We start from the raw sequence: 27,961 nt of genomic DNA on the forward strand, positions 1-27,961 counted from the left end.
CCCCTCTGCTAGGGATCTCAATTATTCATTCATTCTAGAGTACATGTCTCTGGAATACATAACCATCTCAACTGTTTATGAATTAGTTCTTACTTTAAAAGAAGTTGGGGCAAACTGAATAATAGCCTCCCAAACATGTCCATGTCCTAATTTCTGGAACCTGTAAATGTCATTTTATATGGCACAAGCGACTTTGTATGACAAGAGGCTTTACAGACGTGATTAAGTTAAGGATCTTGAGATGAGGAAATTAGCCAGGATTACATGGGTAGGCCCGATGTAATCAAAGTGGTCCTTAAAAGAGGGACAAAGGGGCAGTCCAATGGCCCATGGTACAGACCAGTGGTTCTCAAAGTGTGGTTCCAGATTGGAACTTGTTAAAAATGCAGATTCTCTGACTCTACTCTAGAGTTACTGAATTGGAAACTCTGGGGAATAAGCCAAGCAATTCACATTTAACAAGCCCTCCAGGTGATACTGATACATCCTAAAGTTTGAGAGTCATTGATATAAACTAAGTTTTGCTCTCCTTGATGAAACAGGGTTGAGGCTAAAATGCTGGGAAAGCTCACTCTACTGGCCTGTCAAAGGTAGTTTGCAACTCTTCCTTTCTGCCTGAGTTCTATCAGACTATAATCACTTGAACAGCTTAATTGAAAAATAACTTACGTTTACAGCTGAAATTAAATATGTTTTGTATTTAAATAACTGCTTTTGATTAGAATCATATTTTGTGGAAAGTGCTTGGTCTTGTCTGTGTGCTGTAAAGATATTTATAAGAACTCATCAAATTTCTAGCAGTAACTAACATCCTGTTCAGTATAAGGTGAAATGTTCTACATCAAACCTCATGCTATGTAATGGCCAATCGAAAGATATTTAAGGTGGCTGAATGGATTTCTTGGCTTAGTATTCAAAATTAAACATTTTAAGGCATTAACATTCAATGTTTTTCTTCTTCTCAAAGTTGATGCTATATACCCCTCATTATTTGCAATTCCTGAAATCTTGCTTAAGCAGCGAGCAGCAACACTTTCTTTTTCTCATCCTTGTGGATTTACTGAAATGTAGATTGTTTGAAAATGAGATTAGCTTTATGGCACATGTCTGTTTAGCTATGTGACTACTATCATTTATTAATTAAGAAGACAAAAACACAGCTTTGTCTTGGTAAACATATATCACTGATTTCTGAAAAGTCAAAAGAACTCCTGTTGTGCTCTTATTTGACAAGTGATCTTGCGATTCCTTTTAGGTATCCGATAGGAAAAGCACTCTCTGGTCTTCATCTGTGGAACTGGATGGTTCCTACTTGAGTGTAGCCAAACCACAAACCCACACTCAAACCAAGCAAAGGCCTAAGTCTGCAAATCAGGACTCAGCTTCAGAATCCCTTGTGGAATTTAGGAATAATTCTTTGAAACAAGCAGCCCTTCATTATCCCAAAGAGGATGTGGACAAGGTGCCATCAGAGACCAGAACATGTAATTATGGATCCCCAGGGAAAAAACTAGTAGATGCAGTCCCTACAGAGGAAGTTCCACCAGAGGACCTGAACATGAAGGAATGCCAACACCGTAAGGCTACTCCACCTAGTCAGTGTTGTGGTCACAGACTTTCTGAAAATGCGGATCATGTTCGTGAGAGCCATCCGACAAACATGGTCCCTGAATATTCCAAGACACATCTGGAATCATGCAGGTATTGTGGGCTTTCCTGGGCATCTCTGATGCGTGGCCAAGGGGCACTGCAGCCTAGTGAAACTGATGTCAAAAAGCAGCTCTCAGAAGATAGAAGGCAGCAACTCATGCTTCAGAAAATGGAGCTGGAAATTGAAAAGGAACGCCTTCAGCATCTACTGGCCCAGCAGGAGACAAAACTACTCCTAAAGCAGGAGCAGCTTCATCAGTCTCGACTGGACTATAACTGGTGAGTCCTACCTGTTCTTTCAGCAGTATCTATAGCTTGGAAAACACAGTATAAAATGACAGCTGTGTTACTATAACAGATGTGTAGGAACAGAAGTTCCTCGGGACTTTGGTTTGCTCAAGATGCACAGCAGCTATGACTTGCAAGTAAATTGCACTGTCTTTTGGGGAAGACTTGAAAGATTACCTTGTCTTCCAAAATGTTAGCTTAGAATATCTACTTCTCAGCAGTCCAGTATAATTTTTGCTGGATTCGAAAGACAGTATTTTTAAATATTACCGTTACACAAAATCCTTTGCTGTTTGATGTCATTGTAGAGAATATTACCATTAAGTAAAAGTATGAGATTTCAGGATGTGAAATCAGACCGAAGCATGGCTAGCTGTCATCATTCCATGCAACAAATGATGGGAACCTTCTAAATTCAGTCTTTTCTGGTCATGAAGCATAGCCTGTTCAATAACCAGTTTCTTATACACTTACCCACATTTAAACTGTTCTTCCTCTAACAATTTTTCCCTGAGAACAATGTTTCAAAAGCTAAAGTCCTGTTTTATATCATGTAGTGTTCAGCATAGTTTTACATGCAGAGTCATAAAGTTTGTTATCTTAGTTTAAAAATAGTAATAAATCAGACACAATTGTATTTTAAACACAAGAAAATATGGCATTTATGTCTTTTTTAAAAAGTAAGTTTCAAGTTTTCATAGGGAATTGTGTGTGTGTGTGTGTGTGTGTGTGTGTGTGTGTGTGCGTGTCTTTCCCTGCCATTTCCTCCTTGGTCAAACATACCATTTCCCCTTTGTACGCATTCTTAGACACATAGATCCTATACAGACACACTTAATACTAGTGTTATTTTCTTTTACTTCTTGGAGTTAATTTTCTTTCATTTTCAGATCTTGCCTAATATTTTTTAAATTTTAATTTCTTTGAAAGTTCCATCTTGACATTTTTCCCTCAGTGTAACACTGACTCTTCTAGGAAGCAAAAGTGGTCTTCCTCTTTCTCTTCATGATCAGTTTTATTCTTCATTGTTGAAACCTGGAGGCTTTTAAAGGAAGTGAAAATGAAGTCTCTTGTAACAAGATTGTAACCAAAGGCTGAAATGTTGCTTCAATTTTATGACCCCAATCTCTAATACTCCAGTTAATGTGTAGTCTCTCCTGAGAACTTCATTCAACAAACATTTATCGAATGCCTATATTATGTGAGGAATGGTTCTAGGTACTTGGGATAGGTAAAAAAAATTTCAAGTGCGGTCTTTAAAGAGGTCACAGTCTAGCAGGGGAGAATGGGTAATTTTAGACTAGGCATCATGTTCATTTGAACAGGATTGTATGTTCAAATAGTGCTGCATAATGATAATAAAGTCTTTATTGTTCTCTTGATCACCCCAGCTTAGATGAAAGAGCTATGAAACACAGATTTTGAACAAGTTTTGTGTATATAAATTGTAAACGTTTATGCATATGTATAGAGATTTTTAAAAACTTTTTATTTTGAAATAATTAGATTGATAGAAGTTGCAAAAACCAGCTTCTCCCAATGACTACATTTTATACAACTGTAATATATTATCAAAACTAGTAAATTAACATTGGTACAGTGTGTATGTGTATTTCTATGTCATTTTATCACATGTGTGGATTTGTGTAACCACCACCACAAACAAACTACAGGACTATTTCAGCACCACCAAGATTTCCTTTGTACTCTTCTGTTAGAGTCACTCTCTGTGCCCCCATCCCTAACCCCTGGAGACTCCTAATCTGTTGTCTATGTCTATAATTTTGTTATTTTGAAAATGTTATATAAATGGAATTATACAGTATGTGAAATTTTGATATTGGCTTTTCTCATTCAGCATAATGTTCTTGACATCCATCTAGGTTGTCGCATATATTGTACCTTTTGATTTCTGAGTACTATTCCACGATATGGATATACCATGATATGTTTAACCATTTATCTGTTAAAGGACAATTGGTTGTTTTCAGTTTTTTTCTGCTACAAATAGAGCTGCTATATATTCTAATACAAGTTTTAGTGTGGCCTAAGGTTTTTGTTTCTACAAATGAAAACTAGGAGTAAGATTGCTAAATCTTATGATAAGATCATACTTAACTTATACCACATTAAGTTTAAAATACTTTTCTACCAGTAACATATGAAAGATCATTTCTCCACCTGCTTTCCGGCATTTGATAGTGTCACAGGTTTTTATTTGACATGTTCTAATCTGTGTGTAGTGATATTTCATTGTCGTCTTAGTTTGCATTTTCCTAATGGCTAGTGATATTGAATATCTTTTCATTTGCTAGTTTGCCCTCCTTCCATCCTTTTGGGTAAATTGTCCCTTTAATATCTCTTGCCATATTCCAACCGGATTGTTTGAATTGTTTTCCTGTTGAGTTTTGAGAGTTCCTTATATATTCAAAGGATATAAGTCCTTTGTCAGATAGGTGGATTGCAAGTATTTTCTCCTGGTCTGTAGCCTGTCTTTTCAGTCTCAAAAAGGATCTTTCACAAAGCAAAAGTTTTCAATTTTGATGAAGTTTGATTTTTTTTTATTGTAGATGATATAAAGTTTCCATAATGACTGTTGAATTTTGTCAGATACCTTTTATGTGTTAATTGACGTGATTGTTTGATTTTTCTCTTTTAGATTGCCAATATGGTGGGTTGCATTGACAGTTCTTTTTAATATTGACCTAGCATTGTATCCCTGGAATAAATCTCCTTGGTCATAGTGTATAATACTTTTTATATACTACAAATTTCTATTTACTAATATTTTGTTAAGGATATTTACATCAATGTGTATGAGGGATATTGGTCTGTAGTTTTCTTTTTTTATACTGGCTTTGGTTTTGGTATCAAGATAATACGGGTCTCATTTATTTAATTGATTCATTTCTTAGTATTTCCTTATTTCTGCTTGCTTTGGATTTATCTTGTTCTTTTTTTCTGTCTTAAGGTGGGAGCTTAGATTATTGATTTGATACTTTTCTTCTTTTTTACTGGAAGCATTTAGGGCCATAAATATCCCTCTCAGCACTGTTAGTCTCACATATTTTGGTATGTTGGTATGTTCACTGAACGTAATGTCCTCTAGGTTCATGCATACTGTTGCAAATGGCAGGATTTCCTTCTTTTTTCTGGCTGAATAATATTCCACTGTGTGTATGTTTGTGTGTGTGTGTGTGTGTGTATCTCACATTTTCTTTATCCATTCTTCTGTCAATAGACACTTAGGTTGTTTCCATATCTTGGCTATTGTGATTAATGCAGCAATGAACGTGGAAATGCAGACATCTCTTTAAGATACAAATTTCATTTCCTTAAGATAAATACCCAATTGCTAGATCATATGGTAGTTCTATTTTTAAATTTTGAGGATTTTCCATACTGTTTTCCATAATGACTGTACCACTTTACATTCTCACCAAGAATATATAGGGATTCCCATTTCTCCATATCCTGACCAACAATTGTTGTTTCTTGTCTTTTTGATAATAGCCATTCTAACAGGTATGAGGTGACATCTCATTGTAGTTTTGATTTGCATTTCCCTGATGATTAGTGATATTGAGCATCTTTTCATGTATCTGTTAGCCATCTGTATGCCTTCTTTGAGAAAATGTCTATTCACATCCTCTGCTCATTTTTTAATTGGATTGTTTGGGTTTTTGCTATTGAATTATATAAGTTCTTTATATATTTTGGATATTACCCCTTTATCAGATATATGATTTGCAAATATTTTCTCCCATTTGGTAGGTCTCCTTTTCATTTTGTTGGTGGTTTCCTTTGCTGTGCAGAGGCTTTATAGTTTGATGTAGTCCCACTTATTTATTTTTGGTTTTTGTTGCCTTTATATTTTGTGTCAGCTCCAAAAGATCATCACCAAGACTATGTCAGTGAGCTTACCACCTATGTTTTCTTCTAGGAGTTTCATGGTTTTAGGTCTTACATTCTAGTCTTTAACCCATTTTGAGTTAATTCTTATGTGACGTGTAACACGTAAGATACTGGTCTAATTTCATTCTTTTGCACGGGGCTGTCCATTGTTCCCAAAACCATTTATTGAAGAGACTATCCTTTCCCAATTGTGTATTCTTGGTGCCCTGATCAAAGATTAGTTGACCACATATGCAAGGGTTTATTTCCGGGTTTTCTATTCTGTTTTATTGGTCTTTGTGACTGTTTATATGTCAGTTTGTATGTGTGGGTGTGTCTACTCATTTGATTTTGTATTTTGATTTAGTATTTTTCTCACTTCTATTTATTTCTGATTTACTCTTTTTACTTCCAGTTTTTTTTTTAATATATTTATTTATTTATTTATTTATCTTTGGCTGCATTGGGTCTTTGTTGCTGTGCACGGGCTTTCTCTAGTTGCGGTGAGCTGGGGCTACTCTTTGTTGTGGTACGCAGGCTTCTCATTGCGGTGGCTTCTCTTGTTGCGGAGCACAGGCTCTAGGCGTGCGGGCTTCAGTAGTTGTGGCACATGGGCTCAGTAGATGTGGCTCGCGGGCTCTAGAGCGCAGGCTCAGTAGTTGTGGTACACGGGCTTACTTGCTCCGTGGCATGTGGGATCTTCCCGGCCCAGGGATTGAACCCATGTCCCTTGCATTGGCAGGTGGATTCTTAACCACTGCGCCAGCAGGGAAGCCCCTCTTCTAGTTTTATTAAGCTATAATTGGCATATAGCACTGTATAAGTTTAGGGTGTACAGCATGATAATTTCACTTACATACATCATGAAATGACTACCAAGATAAGTTTAGTGAATATCTATCATCTTATATAGATACAAAATTAAATAGAAAAAAATGTTTTTTCCTTGTGATAAGAACCATTAGGGTTTACTCTCTTAACAACTTTCATATATAACATACAGCAGTGTTAATTATATTTATTATGTTGTATATTACATCCCTAGTACTTGTTTAGCTTATAATTGGAAGTTTGTACCTTTTATCTACTTTTATCTAATTCCCCTTCTCCCTACCTATCATCTCTGGTAGCACAAACCTCACCTTTTTTTCCTATGAGTTTGTTTCTTTGTTTGTTTTTGAAGTATAATTGACCTACAATACTATGTTAGTTCCTGGTACATAAGATAGTGACTTGATATATCTATACATTTCAAAATGATCACCACAATAAGTCTAGTTGTCATGTGTCACCACAGAAAGATATTACATAATTATTGACTATATTCCCCATACTGTACATTTCATAGCCATGTCTCATTTATTTTGCAACTGGAAATTTGTACTGTACCTCTTAATCTCCCTCACCTATTTCTCACCTACCCTGACCCCTCTCCCCTCTGGCAACCACCTATTTGTTCTCTATATTTATGACTCTGTTTCTGTTTCATTATGTTTGTTCATTTGTTTTTTAGAGTCCACATATAAGTGAAATCATACAGTATTTATCTTTCTCTGTCTGACTTATTTCACTTAGCATAATACCCTCCAAGCCCATCCATGTTGTTGCACATGGCAAGATTTTATCCTTTTGTATGGCTGTGTAATACTCCATTATATACATATACCACATCTTCTTTATCCATTCATCTGTTGACGGACACTAAGGTTGCTTCCGTATCTTGGCTATTGTAAATAATGCTGCAGTGAACACAGGGACGCATGTATCTTTTCTGTTGAATCATTAGCGTTTTTGTTTTCTTCAGATAAATACCCAGGAGTGGAATTGCTACATCATATAATAGTTCTATTTTTAATTTATTGAGGAATCTCCGTACTGTTTTCCATAGCGGCTACACCAATTTACATTCCTACCAACAGTGCACGAGGATTCCCTTTTCTTCACATCCTTGTCAACACTTGTTATTTGCTGTCTTCTTGATAATGGCCATTCTGACAGGTGTGAGGTGATATCTCATTATGGTTTTGATTTTCATTTCCCTGATGATAAGTGACGTTAAGCATCTTTTCATGTCCCTGTTGGCCATCTGTATGTCTTCTTTGAACAAATGTCTATTCAGATCCTCTGCCCATTTTTTTAACCTGTTTATTTGGTGTTTTAGTGTTGAATTGTATGCCAGTACTGTTTTGACTATAGCTTTGTAATATAGTTGGAAATCAGAGGATGTAATGCTTCCAACTTTGGTCTTCTTTCTCAAGATTTAGCTATTCAGGGTCCTTTATGGTTCCATACAAATTTTAGTATTGTTTGTTCTATTTCTATGTCTAAATCTATTTTTACAGGTTAAGAACTCAAGCTGTATTTAAGTCAAGAGAACTGGTTGCTAATAAAGACATTACTACACCCCGAGAGCTGAGGCTGGATATGAATGAGAGTGGCTCTGGACCAAGGTAAACTTGGGTGGTCGGTGAAGGCAAAATACGTAGCACACAGATATTAAGGATATGGTTGGTATATATTTATAGCTTCATATTGGTGAATCCAGTTTTCTGATCATATGAATAAATATATTCACATTATAAATTTTTGAAAAATATAGAAAAGTGTAAAGAAGAAAATAAAAATCATTCATAATCCTACCATTCAGAGACAATCCTATGAGGCCTTTTCCCCTCTCTCTTTCATAATAATAATTTCTATATCATAATAGGGATTATGCTTATACAGAATTTTATTTTTTGCTTTTTTTTGTGTATCCCAGTTTCTGATGTCCTTTTTTATGAAAACATGATATTAATTCATTTAACCAATATCTATCATGTGACGAATATTACTCAATATTTATCAATAAGCCTGTTATTGGATAATATAAGGTTTTACTATTATACAATAAATTATGCTTTGAGGAACATTTCTGTACATACATTTTTAATGTATGCAGAACTACTAGCTTAAAGTATGTATAAATCCTTTTAAGATTCTTTTTTTTTTTTTTTACATCTTTATTGGAGTATAATTGCTTTACAATGGTGTGTTAGTTTCTGCTTTATAAAAAAGTGAATCAGTTATACATATACATATGTTCCCATATCTCTTCCCTCTTGCATCTCCCTCCCTCCCACCCTGCCTATCCCACCCCTCTAGGTGGTCAAAAACCACCGAGCTGATCTCCCTGTGCCATGCGGCTGCTTCCCACTAGCTATCTGTTTTAAGTTTGGTAGCGTATATATGTCCATGCCACTGTCTCACTTTGTCACAGCTTACCCTTCCCCCTCCCCATATCCTCAAGTCCATTCTATAGTACATCTGTGGCTTTATTCCCGTCTTTCCCTTAGGTTCTTCATGACATTTTTTTTTCTTAGATTCCACATATATGTGTTAGCATACGGTATTTGTCTTTATCTTTCTGACTTACTTCATTCTGTATGACAGACACTAAGTCCATTGACCTCACCACAATAAACTCATTTTCGTTTCTTTTTATGGCTGAGTAATATTCCATTTTATATATGTGCCACATCATCTTTATCCATTCATCCAATAATGGACACATAGGATGCTTCCATCTCCTGGCTATTGTAAATAGAGCTGCAATGAACATTTTCATACATGACTCTTTTTGAATTATGGTTTTCTCAGGGTATATGCCCAGTGGTGGGATTGCTGGGTCATATGGTAGTTCTATTTGTAGTTTTTTAAGGAACCTCCATACAGTTCTCCATAGTGGCTGTACCAATTCACATTTCCACAGCAGCACAAGAGTGTTCCCTTTTCTCCACACCCTCTCCAGCATTTATTGTCTATGGATTTTTTGATGATGACCATTCTGACCGGTGTGAGATGATATCTCATTGTACTTTTCATTTGCATTTCTTTAATGATTAATGATGTTGAGTATTCTTTCATGTGTTTGTTGGCAATCTGTGTATCTTCTTTGGAGAAATGTCTGTTTAGGTCTTCTGCCCATTTTTGGATTGGGTTGTTTGTTTTTTTGTTATTGAGCTGCATGAGCTGCTTGTAAATTTTGAAGATTAATCCCTTGTCGGTTGCTTCATTTGCAAATACTTTCTCCTATTCTGAGGGTTGTCTTTTTGTCTTGTTTATGGTTTCCTTTGCTGTGCAAAAGCTTTGAAGTTTCACTAGGTTCCATTTGTTTATTTTTGTTTTTATTTCCATTTCTCTAGGAGATGGGTCAAAAAGGATCTTGCTGTGATTTATGTCATAGAGTGTTCTGCCTATGTTTTCCTCTAAGAGTTTGATAGTTTCTGGCCTTACATTTAGGGCTTTAATCCATTTTGAACTTATTTTTGTGTGAGGTGTTAGGGAGTGTTCTAATCTCATACTTTTACATGTACCTGTCCAGTTTTCCCACCACCACTTATTGAAGAGGCTGTCCTTTCTCCACTGTACATTCCTGCCGCCTTTATCAAAGATAAGGTGACCATATGTGCGTGACTTTATCTCTGGGCTTTCTATCCTGTTCCATTGATTTATATTTCTGTTTTTGTGCCAATACCATACTGTCTTGATTACTGTAGCTTTGTAGTATAGTCAGAAGTCAGGCAGCCTGATTCCTCCAGCTCCGTTTTTCGTTCTCAAGCTTGCTTTGGCTATTTGGGGTCTTCTGTGTTTCCATACAAATTGTGAAATGTTTTGTTCTAGTTCTGTGAAAAATGCCAGTGGTAGTTTGATAGGGATTGGATTGAATCTGTAGATTGCTTTGGGTAGTAGAGTCATTTTCACACTGTGGATTCTTCCATCCAAGAACATGGTATATCTCTTCATCTATTTGTATCATCTTTAATTTCTTTCATCAGTGTCTTATAATTTTTTGCATACAAGTCTTTTGTCTCCTTACGTAGGTTTATTCCTAGATATTTTATTCTTTTTGTTGCAATGGTAAATGGGAGTGTTTTCTTGATTTCACTTTCAGATTTTTCATCATTAGTATATAGGAATGCCAGAGATTTCTGTGCATTGATTTTGTATCCTGCCACTTAACCAAATTCATTGATTAGCTCTAGTAGTTTTCTGGTAGCATCTTTAGGATTCTCTATGTATAGGATCATGTCATCTGCAAACAGTGACAGCTTTACTTCTTCTTTTCCGATTTGGATTCTTTTATTTCCTTTTCTTCTCCAATTGCTGTGGCTAAAACTTCCAAAACTATGTTGAATAAGAGTGGTGAGAGTGGGCAACCTTGTCTTGTTCCTGTTCTTAGTGGAAATGCTTTCAGTTTTTCACCATTGAGGAGGATGTTGGCTGTGGGTTTGTCATATATGGCCTTTATTATGTTGAGTGAAGTTCCCTCTATGCCTACTTTCTGGAGGGTTTTTATCATACATGGGTGTTGAACTTTGTCAAAAGCTTTCTCTGCATCTATTGAGATGACCATATGGTTTGTCTCCTTCAATTTGTTAATATGGTGTATCACATTGATTGATTTGCGTATTTTGAAGAATCTTTGTATTCCTGGAATAAACCCCACTTGATCATGGTGTATGATCCTCTTAATGTGCTGTTGGATTCTGTTTGCTAGTATTTTGTTGAGTATTTTTGCATCTATGTTCATCAGTGATTTTGCCCTGTAGTTTTCTTTCTTTGTGACATCCTTGTCTGGTTTTGGTGTCCGGGTGATGGTGGCCTCGTAGAATGAGTTTGGGAGTGTTCCTCCCTCTGCTATGTTTTGGAAGAGTCTGAGAAGGACAGGTCTTAGCTCTTCTATAAGTGTTTCATAGAATTCGCCTTGAAGCCATCTGATCCTGGGCTTTTGTTTGTTGGAAGATTTTTAATCACAGTTTCAATTTCAGTGCTTGTGATTGCTCTGTTCATATTTTCTATTTCTTCCTGATTCAGTCTTGGCAGGTTGTGCATTTCTAAGAATTTGTCCATTTCTTCCAGGTTGTCCATTTTATTGGCATAGAGTTGCTTGTAGTAATCTCTCATGATCTTTGGTATTTCTGCAGGGTCAGTTGTTACTTCTCCTTTTTCATTTCTAATTCTATTGATTTGACTTTTCTCCCTTTTTTTCTTGGTGAGTCTGGCTAATGGTTTATCAGTTTTGTTTATCTTCTCAAAGAACCAGCTTTTAGTTTTATTGATCTTTGCTATCATTTCCTTCATTGCTTTTTCATTTATTTCTGATCTGATCTTTATGATTTCTTTCCTTCTGCTAACTTTGTAGTTTTTTTGTTCTTCTTTCTCTTAATTGCTTTAGGTGCAAGGTTAGGTTGTTTATTCTAGGTGTTTCCTGTTTCTTAAGGTAGGATTGTATTGCTATAAACTTCCCTCTTAGAACTGCTTTTGCTGCATCCCATAGGTTTGGGGTCATTGTGTCTCCATTGTCATTTGTTTCTAGGTATCTTTTGATTTCCTCTTTGATTTCTTCAGTGCTCGTCTCATTGTTAAGTAGTGTATTGTTTAGCCTCCATGTGTTTGTATTTTTTACAGATCTTTTCCTGTAATTGATATCTAGTCTCATAGCATTGTGGTCTGAGAAGATACTTGATACAGTTTCAGTTTTCTTAAATTTCCCAAGGCTTGATTTGTGACCCAAGATACGATGTATCCTTGAGAGTGTTCCATGAGTACTTGAGAAAAATGTGTATTCTGTTGTTTTTGGATGGAGTGTCCTATAAATATCAATTAAGTCCATCTTGTTTAATGTATCATTTAAAGCTTGTGTTTCCTTATTTATTTTCATTTTGGATGATTTGTCCATTGGTGAAAATGGGGTGTTAAAGTCCCCTACTATGAATGTGTTACTGTCAATTTCCCCTTTTATGGCTGTTAGTATTTGCCTTATGTATTAAGGTGCTCCTATGTTGGTTGCATAAATATTTACAATTGTTATATCTTCTTCTTGGATCGATGCCTTGATCATTATGTAGTGTCCTTCTTTGTCTCTTCTAATAGTCTTTATTTTAAAGTCTATTTTGTCTGATATGAGAATTGCTACTCCAGCTTTCTTTTGGTTTCCATTTACATGGAATATCTTTTTCCATCCCCTCACTTTCAGTCTGTATGTGTCTCTAGGTCTGAAGTGGGTCTCTTGTAGACAGCATATATATGGGTCTTGTTTTTGTATCCATTCAGCCAGTCTGTGTCTTTTGGTGAGAGCATTTAATCCATTTACATTTAAGGTAATTATCGATATGTATGTTCCTATTCCCATTTTCTTAATTGTTTTGGGTTTGTTATTGTAGGTCTTTTCCTTCTCTTGTGTTTCTTGCCTAGAGAAGATCCTTTAGCATTTGTTGTAAAGCTGGTTTGGTGGTGCTGAACTCTCTCAGCTTTTGCTTGTCTGTAAAGGTTTTAATTTCTCCATCAAATCTAAATGAGATACTTGCTGGGTAGAGTAATCTTGGTTGTAGGTTTTTCTCCTTCATCACTTTAAATATGTCCCGCCAGTCCCTTCTGACTTGCAGAGTTTCTGCTGAAAGATCAGCTGTTAACCTTATAGGGATTCCCTTGTGTGTTATTTGTTGTTTTTCCCTTGCTGCTTTTAATATGTTTTCTTTGTACCGTTTGCTTAATATGTGTCTTGGCGTGTTTCTCCTTGGATTTATCCTGTATGGGACTCTCTGTGCTTCGTGGACTTGATTAACTATTTTCTTTTCCATATTAGGGAAGTTTTCTATAATCTCTCCAAATATTTTCTCAGTCCCTTTCTTTTTCTCTTCTTCATGTGGAACCCCTATAATTTGAATGTTGGTGTGTTTAATGTTGTCCCAGAGGTCTCTGAGACTGTCCTCAGTTCTTTTCATTCTTTTTTCTTTATTCTGCTCTGCAGTAGTTATTTCCCCTATTTTATCTTCCAGGTCACTTATCCGTTCTTCTGCCTCAGTTATTCTGCTATTGATCCCTTCTAATTTCATTTATTGTGTTGTTCGTCGTTGCTTGTTTCACCTTTAGTTCTTCTAGGTCCATGTTAAATGTTTCTTGCATTTTCTCTATTCTATTTCCAAGATTTTGGATCATCTTTACTATCATTATTCTGAATTCTTTTTCAGGTAGACTGCCTATTTCCTCTTCATTTGTTAGGTCTGGTGGGTTTTTATCTTGTTCCTTCATCTGCTGTGTGTTTTTCTGTCTTCTCATTTTGCTTATCTTACTGTGTTTGGGGTCTCCTTTTTGCCGGCTTCAGGTTCATAGTTCCCATTGTTTTTGGTGTCTTCCGCAGTGGCTAAGGTTGGTTCAGTGGGTTCAGTAGGCTTCCTGGTGAGGGGACTAGTGCCTATGTTTTGGTGGATGAGGCTGGATCTTGTCTTTCTGGTGGGCAGGTCCATGTCTGGTAGTGCGTTTTGGGGTGTCTGTGAAGTTATTATGATTTTAGGCAGCCTCTCTGCTAATGGGTGGGGTTGTGTACCTGTCTTGCTAGTTGTTTGGCATGTGGTGTCCAGCACTGTAGTTTGCTGGTCATTGAGTGAAGCTGGGTGTTGGTGTTGAGATGGAAATCTCTGGGAGATTTTCGCCGTTTGATATTATGTGGAGCTGGGAGGTGTCTTGTGGACCAGTGTCCTGAAGTTGGCTCTCCCACCTCAGAGGCAGAGCACTGACTCCTAGCTGCAGCACCAAGAGCCTTTCATCCACACTGCTCAGAATAAAAGGGAGAAAAAGGAGAAAGAAAGAAAGAGGATAAAAGAAAATAAAATAAAGTAAGATAAAATAAAGTTATTAAAATAAAAAATAATTATTAAGAAGAAAATTTTTTAAAAGTAAAAACAAACAAACCAAAACGGACGGATAGAACCCTAGGACAAATGGTGAAAGCAAAGCTATACAGACAAAATCTCACACAGAAGCATACACTCACAAAAAGGGGAAAAAATAATAAATCTTGCTCTCAGAATCCACCTCCTCAATTTGGCATGATTCATTGTCTATTCAGGTATTCCACAGATGCAGGTACATCAAGTTGATTGTGGAGATTTAATCCGCTGCTCCTGAGGCTGCTGGGTGAGATTTCCCTTTCTCTTTTTTGTTGGCATAGCTCCCAGGGCTCAGCTTTGGATTTGGCCCTGCCTCTGCATGTAGGTCGCCGGAGGCCGTCTGTTCTTCGCTCAGACAGGACGGGGTTAAAGGTGCAGCTGCTTGGGGGACTCTGGCTCACTCAGGCTGCGGGGAGGGAGGGGTACGGATGCGGGGTGAGCCTGCGGGGGCAGAGGCCTGCGTGACGTTGCACCAGCCTGAGGCGCGCCGTGCGTTCTCTCGGGGAATTTGTCCCTGGATCCCGGGACCCTGGCAGTGGCGGGCTGCACAGGCTCCCCGGAAGGGAGTTGTGGAGAGTGACCTGTGCTCACACACAGGCTTCTTGGTGGCGGCAGCAGCAGCCTTAGCATCTCATGCCTGTCTCTGGGGTCCGCGCTGTTAGCCGCGCCTTGCGCCCGTCTCTGGAGCTCCTTTAAGCAGCACTCTTAATCCCCTCGCCTCGCGCACCAGGAAACAAAGGGAGAAGAAAAGGTCTCTTGCCTCTTCAGCAGGTCCAGACTTTTCCCCGGACTCCCTCCCAGCTAGCGGTGGTGCACTAACCCCTTCAGGCTGTGTTCACGCCGCCAGTCCTCTGCCTGCGTGCGGATGGAAGCCTGAGCCTCAGCTCCCAGCCCCGCCCTCCCCAGCGGGTGAGCCGACAAGCTTCTCGGGCTGGTGAGTGCCGGTCGGCACCGATCCTCTGTGCGGGAATCTCTCTGCTTTGCCCTCCTCACCCCTGTTGCTGTGCTCTCCTCTGTGCCTTCGAAGCTTCCCCCTCCGCCACCCGCAGTCTCCGCCCGCGAAAGGGCTTCCTAGTGTGTGGAAACCTTTCCTCCTTCACAGCTCCCTCCCACTGGTGCAGGTCCCGTCCCTATCCTTTTGTCTCTGTTTATTCTTTTTTCTTTTGCCCTACCCAGGTACGTGGGGACTTTCTTGCCTTTTGGGAGGTCTGAGGTCTTCTGCCAGCATTCAGTACGTGTTCTGTAGGAGTTGTTCCACGTGTAGATGTGTTTCTGATGTATCTGTGGGGAGGAAGGTAATCTCCGCGTCTTACTCTTCCGCCATCTTCCCCCTCTCCCCCCTTTTAAGATTCTTGATTCACATTGCCAAATTGCTTTTCATAAAAAGTTAAATCAGTTTACACCCCAAAATCAATGTTTGAGAATGCTGTTTTCATGAAATATAAAGAATTTTTGGCCAGTGTTTTTTCAAATATATTTTTTCCCTATTCTCTTTATCCTCTCCTTTTGGAACTCTGTTTACATGTATATTAGAGCTTTAGTTTATTGTCCCAGAGGTCCCTGGCTCTTTGCTAATTTTTTAAAATCTATTTTTCTTTATTCTTCGTATTGAATAATTTCTGTTGATCTATCCTCAGATTCATCAACTCTCTTCTGTTATTTCTAATCTGCCATTAAGCCCATACAATGATTTTTTTTAATTTCAGATGTTGGTTTTTTTGGTTTTAGAATTTCCATTTGGATCTTTGTTATAATTTCTATTTCTCTGTTCAAATTTTCTATTTTATTCGTTACAGGTGTGTTTTTTCCTTTAAAATCCTTGTCTGCTAATTCTAACACCTGGTTCATCTTGGGGTTTGTTTCCACTAATTGACTTTTCTATTGAGTGTTGGTCACATTCTTCTGTTTCTTGGTATGTTTAGTAATTTTGGATTGTTTCCTGGTCATTGTGAGTAACTCTAGAATTCAGTTATATAGGTATATCTCATTTTATTATGCTTCACTTTATCATGCTTCACAAATAATTGTGGTTTTTACAAATTGAAGGCTTGTGGCAACCTTGTGTCGAGCAAGTCTATCGGCACCATTTTTCCAACAGCATTTGCTCACTTTGTATCTCTGTGCTACATTTTCCTAATCCTTACAATATTTCTGATATTATTATTGTTGTTACTATCATTATTATTATATTTGTTATAGTGATCAGTGATCTTTGATTTTACTTTGCAAAAAGATTATGACTTGCTGAAAGCTCAGATGATGGTTAGCATCTTTTAGCAATAAAGTATTTTTTAATTAAGGTGGGGTTTTTTTTTAGACATAATGCTTATGCACATTTAATAGACTACAATATAGTGTAAACATAACTTTTATATGCACTGGGAAACCAAACAATTTGTGTGACTCCTTTTGTTGCAATATTCACTTCATTGTGGTGGTCTGGAACCAAAACTACAGTGTCTTCAAGGTATGCCTGTATTTCTCTGAACAATGTTAATTTTCTGTGTGCTAGTGGGCAGTTAATTTAACTGAACTCAGATTCCAAGCTCTATCTCCCTGGAGTAAGTGGCAGCGATAATCGCTATTGAGTTATTTTAACTTTAATTAGGTTGCTTAAGTCTGCCCTGTTCATGTGTAGTTCATGTGTAGTTCAGGGGTCAGCCCAAACTGGCAGGGTTGTTGCATAGAATTTGAGACTTTCCTGTTTCTCTCTCTCCACTCCAAGATTTTTCACTTTTTAGCTACTTTGGTCAACCTAGACTCTATCCTCTGGTTCTTTAAGCCTACTTTCAGCTAAAAGCCATTAAAAAAAGTCAGGAACTCTTCCAGTGCCACTGTTTTCTTTTAAGTGCTAATCCTCTTACAGTTTCTCCTTCCTTTTGGCCACTTTTCAGTGCATTCAAGTTATTTTTTTTCCTCCCAGAGTTTATAGTTGTTATGTGTAGATTTGATCCTATAGGAGCTACTCAGCCATTATCAGAACCCAAGAATTCTTATTTTAGCACAATTTTGCCATAATTAATTTTTTAAATTGTGGTAAAATACACATAACATAAAATTTACCATCTCAACCATTTTTTAGTATACTATTCAATAATAGTAAACATATTTACAGTGTTGTGAAACCAATCTCCAGAACTCTTTTATCCTACAAAACTGAAACTCTGTGCCCATTAATAACTACTCTTCATTTTCTCTTACCTCCATCCCCTAGCAACCACCATTTTATTTTGTTTCTACACTTTGATTATTCTAGATACCTCATATAACTGGAATCATACGGTATTTGTCTTTTTAATAAATAAAAATAATTTATTTTTATTGAAGTATAGTTGATTTACAATGTTATGTTTGTTTCAGGTGCACAGCAAAGTGATTCATATATATATATATATATATATATATATATATATATATATATATATATATTCTTTTACAAATTCTTTTCGCATGTAGATTATTACAAGATATTGAGTATAGTCCCTGTGCTATACAGTAGGTCCTTGTTGTTTATCTGTTTTATATATAGTACTGTGTATATGTTACTCTCAAATTCCTAATTTATCCATCCCTATCACCTTTCCTCTTTGGTAATCATAAGTTTGTTTTCTATGTCTGTGAGCCTATTTCTGTTTTGTAAATAAGTTCATTTGTATCATTTTTTAGATTCCACATATAAGTGATATCATAGGACATTTGTATTTCTCTGTCTGACTTACTTCACTCAGAATGATAATTTCCAGGTCCATTCACATTGCTGTAAATAAAAATAATTTTATTCTTTTTTATGGCTAAGTAATATTCCATTATATATGTATATGTATGTGTCTGTGTGTATACACACACACACACACACACACACACACACACACACACACACCCCACATTTTCTTTATCCATTCATCTGTCGATGGGCATTTAGGTTGCTTCCATGTCTTGGCTATTGGAAATAGGGCTGCAATGAATATTGGAGTACATGTATCTTTTCTTTCTTTTTTTTTTCTGTTAATATTTTTTTTTAATTTTTATTGGAGTATAGTTGATTTACAGTGTTTTGTTAGTTTCAGGTGTACAGCAATGTGAATCAGTTATACATATATATATATATATATATATATATATATATATATATATATATATATATATATCCAGTCTGTTTTAAGTTCTTTTCCCATATAGGCCATTACAGACTATTGAGTAGAGTTCCCTGTGCTATACAGCAGGTCCTTATTAGTTATCTATTTTATATATAGTAATCTGTATATGTCAGTCCCAGTCCCCCAATTTATCCCTACCCCTAACCACTGCTAGCCATAAGTTTGTTTTCTACATCTGTCACTCTATTTCTCTTTTGTAGATAAGTTCATTTTTACCCTTTTTTTTAGATTCAACATATAAGCGGATATCCTATGATATTTATCTTTCTCTGTCTGACTTACTTCGCTCAGTCTGACAGTCTCTAGGTCCATCCATGTTCCTGCAAATGGCATTATTTTGTTCTTTTTTATGACTGAGTAATATTCCATTGTATATATGTACCACATCTTCTTTATCCACTCATCTGTTGGTGGGCATTTAGGTTGTTTCCATGACCTGGTTATTGTAAATAGTGCTGCAGTGAACATTGCGGTGCATGTGTCTTTTTGAATTACGATTTTCTCAGGGTATATGCCCAGTACTGGGATTGCTGGGTCATATGGTAATACTATTTTTAGTTTTTTAAGGAACCTCCATACTGTTCTCCATAGTGGCTGTATCAGTTTACATTCCCACCAACAGTGCAAGAGAGTTCCCTTGTCTCCACACCCTCTGCAGCATCTGTTGTTTATAGATTTTCTGATTATGCCCATTCTAACCGGTGTGAGGTGATACCTGATTGTAGTTTTGATTTGCATTTCTCTAATAATTAGTGATGTTCAACATCTTTTGATGTGCATTTTGGCCATCTATATGTCTTCTTTAAAGAAATGTCTATTTAGGTCTTCTGCCCATTTTTTGATTGGGTTGTTTGTATTTTTGATATTGAGCTTTATGAGCTGTTTGTATATTTTGGAGATTAATCCCTTGTTGGTCCTTTGTTTGCAAATATTTTCTCCCATTCTTTAGGTTGTCTTTTCATTTTGTTTATGGTTTTCTTTGCTATGCAAAGGCTTTTAAGTTTAATTAGGTCCTGTTTGTTTACTTTTGTTTTGTTTCCATTACTCTAGGAGACATATCCAGAAAGATATTGCTGCGATTTATGTAAGAGAATATTCTGCCTGTTTTCCTCTAAGAGTTTTATAGTATCCAGCCTTACATTTAGGTCTTTGATCCATTTTGAGTTTATTTTTGTGTATGATGTTAGAGAATGTTCTAATTTCATTCTCTTACATGTAGCTGTCCAGTTTCTCCAGCACCATTTATTGAGGAGACTGTCTTTTCTCCATTGTATATTCTTGCATCCTTTGTCATAGATTAACTGACCATAGGTGCATGGGTTTATGTCTGGGCTTTCTATCCTGTTCTATCCTGATCTATTTTTCTGTTTTTGTGCCAGTACCATACTGTTTTGATTACTGTAGCTTAGTCTGAATCCAGGGAGCCTGATTCCTGCATCTCCATTTTTCTTTCTCAAGGTTGCTTTGCCTATTCAGAGTCTTTTGTATTTCCTACAAATTGTAAAATTTTTTTGTTCTAGTTCTGTGAAAAATGCCATTAGTAATTTGATAGGGATTGCATTGAATCTTAGATTACCTTGGGTAGTATAGTCATTGTGATGATATTAAGTTTTCCAACCCAAGAACATGGTATATCTTTCCATCTGTTTGTGTCATCTCTGATTTCTTACATCAGTGTCTTATAGTTTTCAGAATACAGGTCTTTTGTTTCCTTAGGTAGGTTTATTTTTAGGTATTTTATCCTTTTTGATGCAATGGTAAATGGAATTGTTTCATTAATTTCCCTTTCTGATCTTTCACTGTTAATGTATAGAAATACTACAGATTTCTGTTTATTAATTTTGTATCCTGCAACTTTACCAAATTCATTGATGAGCTCTAGCAGTTTTCTGGTAACGACTTTAGTATTTTCTTTTTTTTACATATAAATTTATTTATTTTACTTTTGGCTGCATTGGGTCTTCGCTGCTGCACGCAGGCTTTCTCTAGTTGCAATAAGCAGGGCTACTCTTTGTTGCAGTGCAAGGGCTTCTCATCGTGGTAGCTTCTCTTGTTCTGAAGCACAGGCTCTAGGTGCACGGGCTTCAGTAGTTGTGGCACACAGCCTCAGTAGTTGTGGCTCGCAGGCTCTAGAGCACAGGCTCAGTAGCTGTGGCGCATGGGCTTAGTTGCTCCACAACATGTGGGATCTTCCTGGACCAGGACTTGAACCTGTGTCCCCTGCATTGGCAGGAGGATTCTTAACCACTGTGCCACCAGGGAAACCCCAGGATTTTCTATGTATAGTATGATGTCATCTGCAAACAGTGATCATTTTGTTTCTTCTTTGCCAGTTTGGGTTCATTTTATTTATTTTTCTTCTATGATTGCTGTGGCTAGGACTTCCAAAACTATGTTGAATAAAAGTGATAAGAGTGGACATCCTTGTCTTTTTCCTGATCTTAGAGGAAATGCCTTCAGCTTTTCACTGTTAAGTATGATGTTAGCTGTGTGTTTGTCATATATGGCCTTTATTATGTTGAGGTAGGTTCCCAGTATTTGTCTTTTTGTGACTTGCTATAGTTTAATTTAATTTTATTACTATTAAAATCAAGCATGTACATAGTTTAAAAAGTCAGTTGTTCAACAAGGTTTATGCAAAAATAGTGGCCTCCTCTACAACTCCTACCTACTCCAAATTTCCACTCTTTAGAGATAAAAGTTTTTACTGTTTTAGATGTGTTTTAATCTGTTTATTCTACTATTTGTATCCATGTTTGTTAACATCAGATTTAAGTAGCATTAAGTACTGACTTTCTACTATGAAAGATGACTTAGCTCTCACAGATAATGATCTACATTCTGTCTCCCTCTTTTCTCATTTTTCTCTCCCTTCTTTCTTCTCGCTCCTTCTCTCTTCCCCTTCCTCTCTCTCTCTAACATACATACTCACACACACGCTATTTCCTTTCTTCTGTCTTCTCAATATAGCTCAATATAGCTATCACAATTTGTTTACAATAAAACTATAGATAATTTCTACACAGCTGAGCCATCTACTATATAATTATTAAATTTAATTTTTATATAATAAGTTGTTTTTCCAGAGTTTAGAAAAGCCTTGTTTAATTTTCCATGCACTCATTAATTTATTAATTCACTCAAATATTTATAAAGTTTCCCACCATGTGCTAGCCACTTTCTAGACTTTGGGGGAATATAGCAGTAAACAAAACACCAAAGTTTCTGGCCAGAATTCTTGTGTCTTTCCATTTACAAACTCACCCAAGAAAAGTATAATTATCTGAATATATTCAGATATATCAGTTATTCTGTCATATCTCTTCATTTTTTAAAATATATCCTCTTGGAGCCCTCCATGATTCTGCTCTAGTCTGATTTTTCTCTAAGCTTGCTATTTAGAGATTTCATCCTGAAATTTTCCTTATCCATCATCCTGGAAATTTTCTTTAATTTTCTCGCTATCCTCCTCTTTTGATGTCCTCTTTTAGGTTTATACATATCTTCCTGAATCATGTCCTTCAATAGCTTACTGACAAGGAGTACAGAGGCAACAAATTTTTTGAGACTTCATGCCCCTGGAAAGTGCCTTACATGTATCTTCACATTTAATGTATAGTTTAGCTGCATATAGAATTCTTGGTTGGTAATTAAGTTTCCTCAGAAGAGAATGAAGGTTGTGTTCCATTATCTTCTAATTTCTAGTGTTGGCATTAAGAAGTTTGGTGCAGTTTGATTATCTTTTTTTCTTAATTTTATTTTTTTAATACAGAAGGTTCTTATTAGTTATCTATTTTACCCCTCTTAATATATATATGTCGATCCCAATCTCCCAATTCATCCTACCACCACTACCCCACCACCCCGGCTTTCCCCCCTTGGTGTCCAAACATTTATTCTCTACCTCTGTGTCTCTATTTCTGCCTTGCAAACCTGTACCATTTTTCTAGATTCCACATATATGCATTAATATCTGATATTTGTTTTTATCTTTCTGACTTACTTCACCCTGTATGACAGTCTCTAGGTCCATCCACATCTCTACAAATAACCCAATTTCGTTCCTTTTTGTGGATGAGTAATATTTCATTGTATAAATGTACCACATCTTCTTTATCCATTCATCTGTCGATGGGCATTTAGGTTGCTGCCATGACCTGGCTATTGTAAGTAGAGCTGCAAAGTACACTGGGGTGCATGTGTCTTCTTGAATTCTTATTTTCTCTGGGTATATGCCCAGTAGTGAGTCATATGGTAATCCTATTTTTAGGATTTTAAGAAACCTCCATACTGTTCTCCATAGTCGCTGTATCAATTTACATTCCTACCAACAGTGCAAGAGGGTTCCCTTTTCTCCACACCCTCTCCAGCATTTGTTGTTTGTAGATTTTCTGATGATGCCTATTCTAACTGGTGTGAGGTGATACCTAATTGTAGTTCTGATTTGCATTTCTCTAATAATTAGTGATGTTGAGCATCTTTTCATGTGCCTCTTAGCCATCTGTATGTCTTCTTTGGAGAAATGTCTATTAGGTCTTCTGCCCTTTTTTTTTTTTTTTTTTTTTTTTTGCGGTACGCGGGCCTCTCACTGTTTTGCTCTCTCCCATTGTGGAGCACAGGCTCCGGACGCTCAGGCTCAGTGGCCGTGGCTCATGGGCCCAGCCGCTCTGCGGCATGTGGGATCTTCCCGGACCAGGGCACGAACCCGTGTCCCCTGCATTGGCAGGCGGACTCTCAACCACTGCGCCACCAGGGAAGCCCCTGCCCATTTTTTGACTGAGTTTTTTGGTTTTTTAATGTTGAACTGCATGAGCTGTTTATATATTTTGGAGATTAATCCCTTGTCCATTGATTGATTTTCAGATATTTCCTCCCATTCTGAGTGTTGTCTTTTCATCTTGTTTATAGTTTCCTTTGCTGTGAAAAAGCTTTTAAGTTTCATTAGGTGCCATTCATTTATTTTTGTTTTTATTTCCATTACCCTAGGAGGTGGGTCACGAAAGATCTTGCTGTGATTTATGTCAGAGTGTTCTTCCTATGTTTCCCTCTAAGAGTTTTATAGTGTCCAGTCTTACACTTAGGTCTTTAATCCATTTTCAGTTTATTTTTGTGTATGGTGTTAGGAAGTGTTCTAATTTCATTCTTTTACATGTAACTGTCCAGTTTTCCCAGCACCACTTATTGAAGAGACTGTCTTTTCTCCATTGTATATCCTTGCCTCCTTTGTCATAGATTAGCTGACCGTAGGTGTGTGGTTTTATCTCTGGGCTTTCTATCCTGTTCCATTGATCTATATTCCTGTTTTTGTGCCAGTACCATATTGTCTTGATTACTGAAGTTAGGGAGTCTGATTCCTCCAGCTCTGTTTTTTTTACCTCAAAATTGCTTTGGCTATTCAGGGTCTTTTATGTCTCCATACAAATTTTAAGATTTTTTGTTCTAGTTCTGTAAAAAATGGCATTGGTAATTTGAGAGGGATTGCATTGAATCTGTAGATTGCTTTGGGTAATATAGTCATTTTCACAATATTGATTCTTCCAGTCCAAGAACGTGGTATATCTCTCCATCTGTTTGTGTTATCTTTGATTTCTTTCATCAGTGTCTTATAGTTTTCTGAGTACAGGTCTTTTACCTTCTTAGTTAGGTTAATTCCTAGGTATTTTATTCTTTTTGTTGCAGTGGTGAATGGGATTGTTTCCTTAATTTCTCTTTCTGATCTTTCATTGTTAGTGTACAGGAATGCAAGAGATTTTGTATCTTGCAACTTTACCAAACTCATTGATTAGCTCTAGTAGTTTTCTGGTGGCCTCTTTAGGATTATCTATGTATGGTATCATGTCATCTGCAAACAGTGACAATTTTACTTCTTGTTTTCCAATTTCTATTCCTTTTATTTGTTTTCTTCTCTGATAGCTATGGCCAGGACTTCCAAAACTATGTTGAGTAATAGTGGCAAGAGTGGACATCTTTGTCTTGTTCCTGATCTTAGAGGAAATTCCTTCAGTTTTAACCATTGAGAATGATGTTTGCTGTGCGTTTGTCATATATGGCCTTTATTATGTTGAGATAGTTTCCGTCTGTGCCCACTTTCTGGAGAATTTTTATCATAAATCAGTGTTGAATTGTGTCCAAAGCCTTTTCTGCATCTATTGAGATGATCATATGGTTATTCTTCTTCAGTTTGTTAATATGGTGTATCATATTGATTGATTTGCGTATATTGAAGAATCTTTGCATCCCTGGCATAAATCCCACTTGATCATGGTGTATGATCCTTTTAATGTGTTGTTGGATTCTGTTTGCTAGTATGTTGCTGAGGTTTTTTGCATCTGTATTCATCAGTGATATTGGTCTGTAGTTTTCTTTTTTTGTAGTATCTTTGTCTGGTTTTGGTATCAGGGTGATGGTGGCCTCGTAGAATGAGTTTGGGAGTGTTCATCCCTCTGCAATTTTTTGGAAGAGTTTGAGAAGGATGGATGTTAGCTCTTCTCTAAATGTTTGGTAGAATTCGCCTGTGAAGCCATATGGTCCTGGACTTTCGTTTGTTGGGAGGTTTTTAATCACAGTCTCAATTTCGTTACTTGAGAATTTGTCCATTTCTTCCAGGTTGTCGACTTTGTTGGCATAGAGATGCTTGTAGTCTCTTAGGATGCTTTGTATTTCTGTGGTGTCCATTGCAACTTCTCCTTTTTCATTTCTAATTTTTTTGATTTGAGTCCTCTCCCTCTTTTTCTTGATGAGTCTGGCTAAAGGTCTATCAATTTTGTTTATCTTCTCAAAGAACCAGCTTTTAGTTTTATTGATCTTTGCTATTATTTTCTTTGTTTCTATTTCATTTATTTCTGCTCTGATCTTTATGATTTCTTTCTTTCTACTAACTTTGGGTTTTGTTTGTTCTTCTTTCTCTAGTTCCTTTAGGTGTAAGGTTAGATTGTTTATTTGAGATTTTTCTTGTTTCTTGAGGTAGGATTGTATTGCTATAAACTTCCCTCTTAGAACTACTTTTACTGCATCCCATAGGTTTTGGATCGTCATGTTTTCATTGTCATTTGTCTCTAGGTATTTTTTGATTTCCTCTTTGATTACTTCAGTGATCTTGGTTATTGTTTTGCCTCCATATGTTTGTGTTTTTCATGTTTTTTTCCATGTAATTTATTCTAATCTCATAGTATTGTGGTCAAAAAGGATGCTTGATATGATTTCAGTTTTCTTAAATTTACCAAGGCTTGATTTGTGACCCAAGATGTGACCTATCCTGGAGAATGTTCCGTGTGCACTTGAGAAGAAAGTGTAATCTGCTGTTTTCAGATGGAATGTCCTATAAATATCAATTAAATCTCTCTGGTCTACTGTGTCATTTAAAGCTTGTATTTCCTTATTATTAATTTTCTGTCTGGATGATCTGTCCATTGGTGTAAGTGAAGTGTTAAAGTCCCCCACTGTTATTGTGCTACTGTCGATTTCCTCTTTTATAGCTGTTAGCATTTGCCTTATGTATTGTGGTGCTCCTATGTTGGGTGCATATGTATTTATAATTGTTATATCTTCTCCTTGGATTGATGCCTTGATCATTATATAGTGTCCTTCCTTGTCTCTTGTAACATTATTTTAAAGTCTATTTTATCTGATATGAGTATTGCTACTCCAGCTTTCTTTTGGTTTCCATCTGCATGGAATATCTTTTTCCATCTCCTCACTTTCAGTCTGTATGTGTCCCTAGGTCTGAAGTGGGTCTCTTGTAGACAGCATATATGTGGGTCTTGTTTTTGTATCCATTCAGGCAGCCTGTGTCTTTAGGTTGGAGCATTTAATCCATTCACATTTAAGGTAATTATTGATATGTATGTTCCTATTACCATTATCTTAATTGTTTTTCATTTGTTTTTGTAGGCCCTTTTCTTCTCTTGTGTTTCCCACTTAGAGAAGTTCCTTTAGCATTTGTCATAAAGCTGGTTTGGTGGTGCTGAATTCTTTTAGCTTTTGCTTGTCTGTATAGCTCTTGATTTCTCCATTGAATCTGAATGAGTCCTTGCTGGGTAGAGTAATCTTGGTTGTAGGTTATTCCCTTTCATCATTTTAAATATATTGTGCCACTCCCTTCTAGCTTGTAGAGTTTCTGCTGAAAAATCAGCTATTAACCTTATGGGAGTTCCCTTTTATGTTATTTGTCGTTTTTCCCTTGTTGCTTTTAATAATTTTTCTTTGTCTTTATTTTTTTTCAGTTTGATTACTGTGTGTCTTGCTGTGTTTCTCCTTGGGTTTATCCTGTACGGGACTCTCTGTGTTTTCTGGACTTGGGTGGCTATTTCCTTTCCCATGTTAGGGAAGTTTTCGACTATAACCTCTTCAAATATTTTCTCAGGTCCTTTCTCTCTCTCTTCTCCTTTTGGGACCTCTATAATGCGAATGTTGGTGCATTTAATGTTGTCCCAGAGGCCTCTTAAGTTGTCTTCATTTCTTTCCATTCTTTTTTCTGTACTCTCTTCTGTAGCAGTGAATTCCACCATTCTGTCTTCCAGGTCACTTATCCGTTCTTCTGCCTCAGTTATTCTGCTATTAATTCCTTCTAGTGTATTTTTCATTGCAGTTATTGTATTGTTCATCTGTGTTTGTTTGCTCTTTTATTCTTCTAGATGTTTGTTCTTTAAGTCTTCTAGATCTTTGTTAAACATTTCTTATATCTTCTCGATCTTTTCCTCCATTCCTTTTCCGAGGTCCTGGATCATCTTCACTATCATTATTCTGAATTCATTTTCTAGACGGTTGCCTATCTCCACTTCATTTAGTTGTTTTTCTGGGGTTTTATCTTGTTCTTTCATCTGGTACATAGCCCTCTGTCTTTTCATCTTGTCTATCTTCCTGTGAATGTGATTTTCGTTCCACAGGTTGCAGGATTGTAGTTCTTGCTTCTGCTGTCTGCCCTGTGGTGGATGAGGCTATCTAAGAGGCTTGTGCAATCTTGCTGATGCGAGGGACTGGTGGTGGGTAGAGCTTACTGTTTCTCTGGTGGGCAGAGCTCAGTAAAACTTTAATCCGCTTGTCTGGTGATGGGTGGGGCTGAGTTCCCTCCCTGTTGGTTGTTTGGGCTAAGGTGACCCAGCACTGCAGGCTTCGGGCTCTTTGGTGGGGCTAATGGTGGACTCAAGGAGGGCTCATGCCAAGGAGTAATTCCCAGAACTTCTGCTGCCAGTGTCCTTGTCCTCACGGTGAGCCAGAGCCACCCCCAGCCTCTGTAGGAGACCCTCCAACACTAGCAGGTAG

At 36.9% G+C, this 27,961-nt stretch overlaps 1 protein-coding gene across 1 annotated transcript in view; it reads left to right on the forward strand.

Moving 5' to 3' along the window:
* The window catches only part of KIAA1328 (KIAA1328 ortholog), a 385,660-nt gene that overhangs the window by 226,576 nt on the left and 131,123 nt on the right, over positions 1–27,961 (forward strand). Inside the window, exons 7-8 of the mRNA XM_060028920.1 lie at positions 1,256–1,929; positions 8,175–8,282. Coding sequence (XP_059884903.1) covers positions 1,256–1,929; positions 8,175–8,282 — 782 coding nt within the window. The remainder of the gene's footprint in view (positions 1–1,255; positions 1,930–8,174; positions 8,283–27,961) is intronic.

This window comes from Delphinus delphis, chromosome 13 (genome assembly GCF_949987515.2).
Source record: "Delphinus delphis chromosome 13, mDelDel1.2, whole genome shotgun sequence".
NCBI lineage: Eukaryota > Metazoa > Chordata > Mammalia > Artiodactyla > Delphinidae > Delphinus > Delphinus delphis.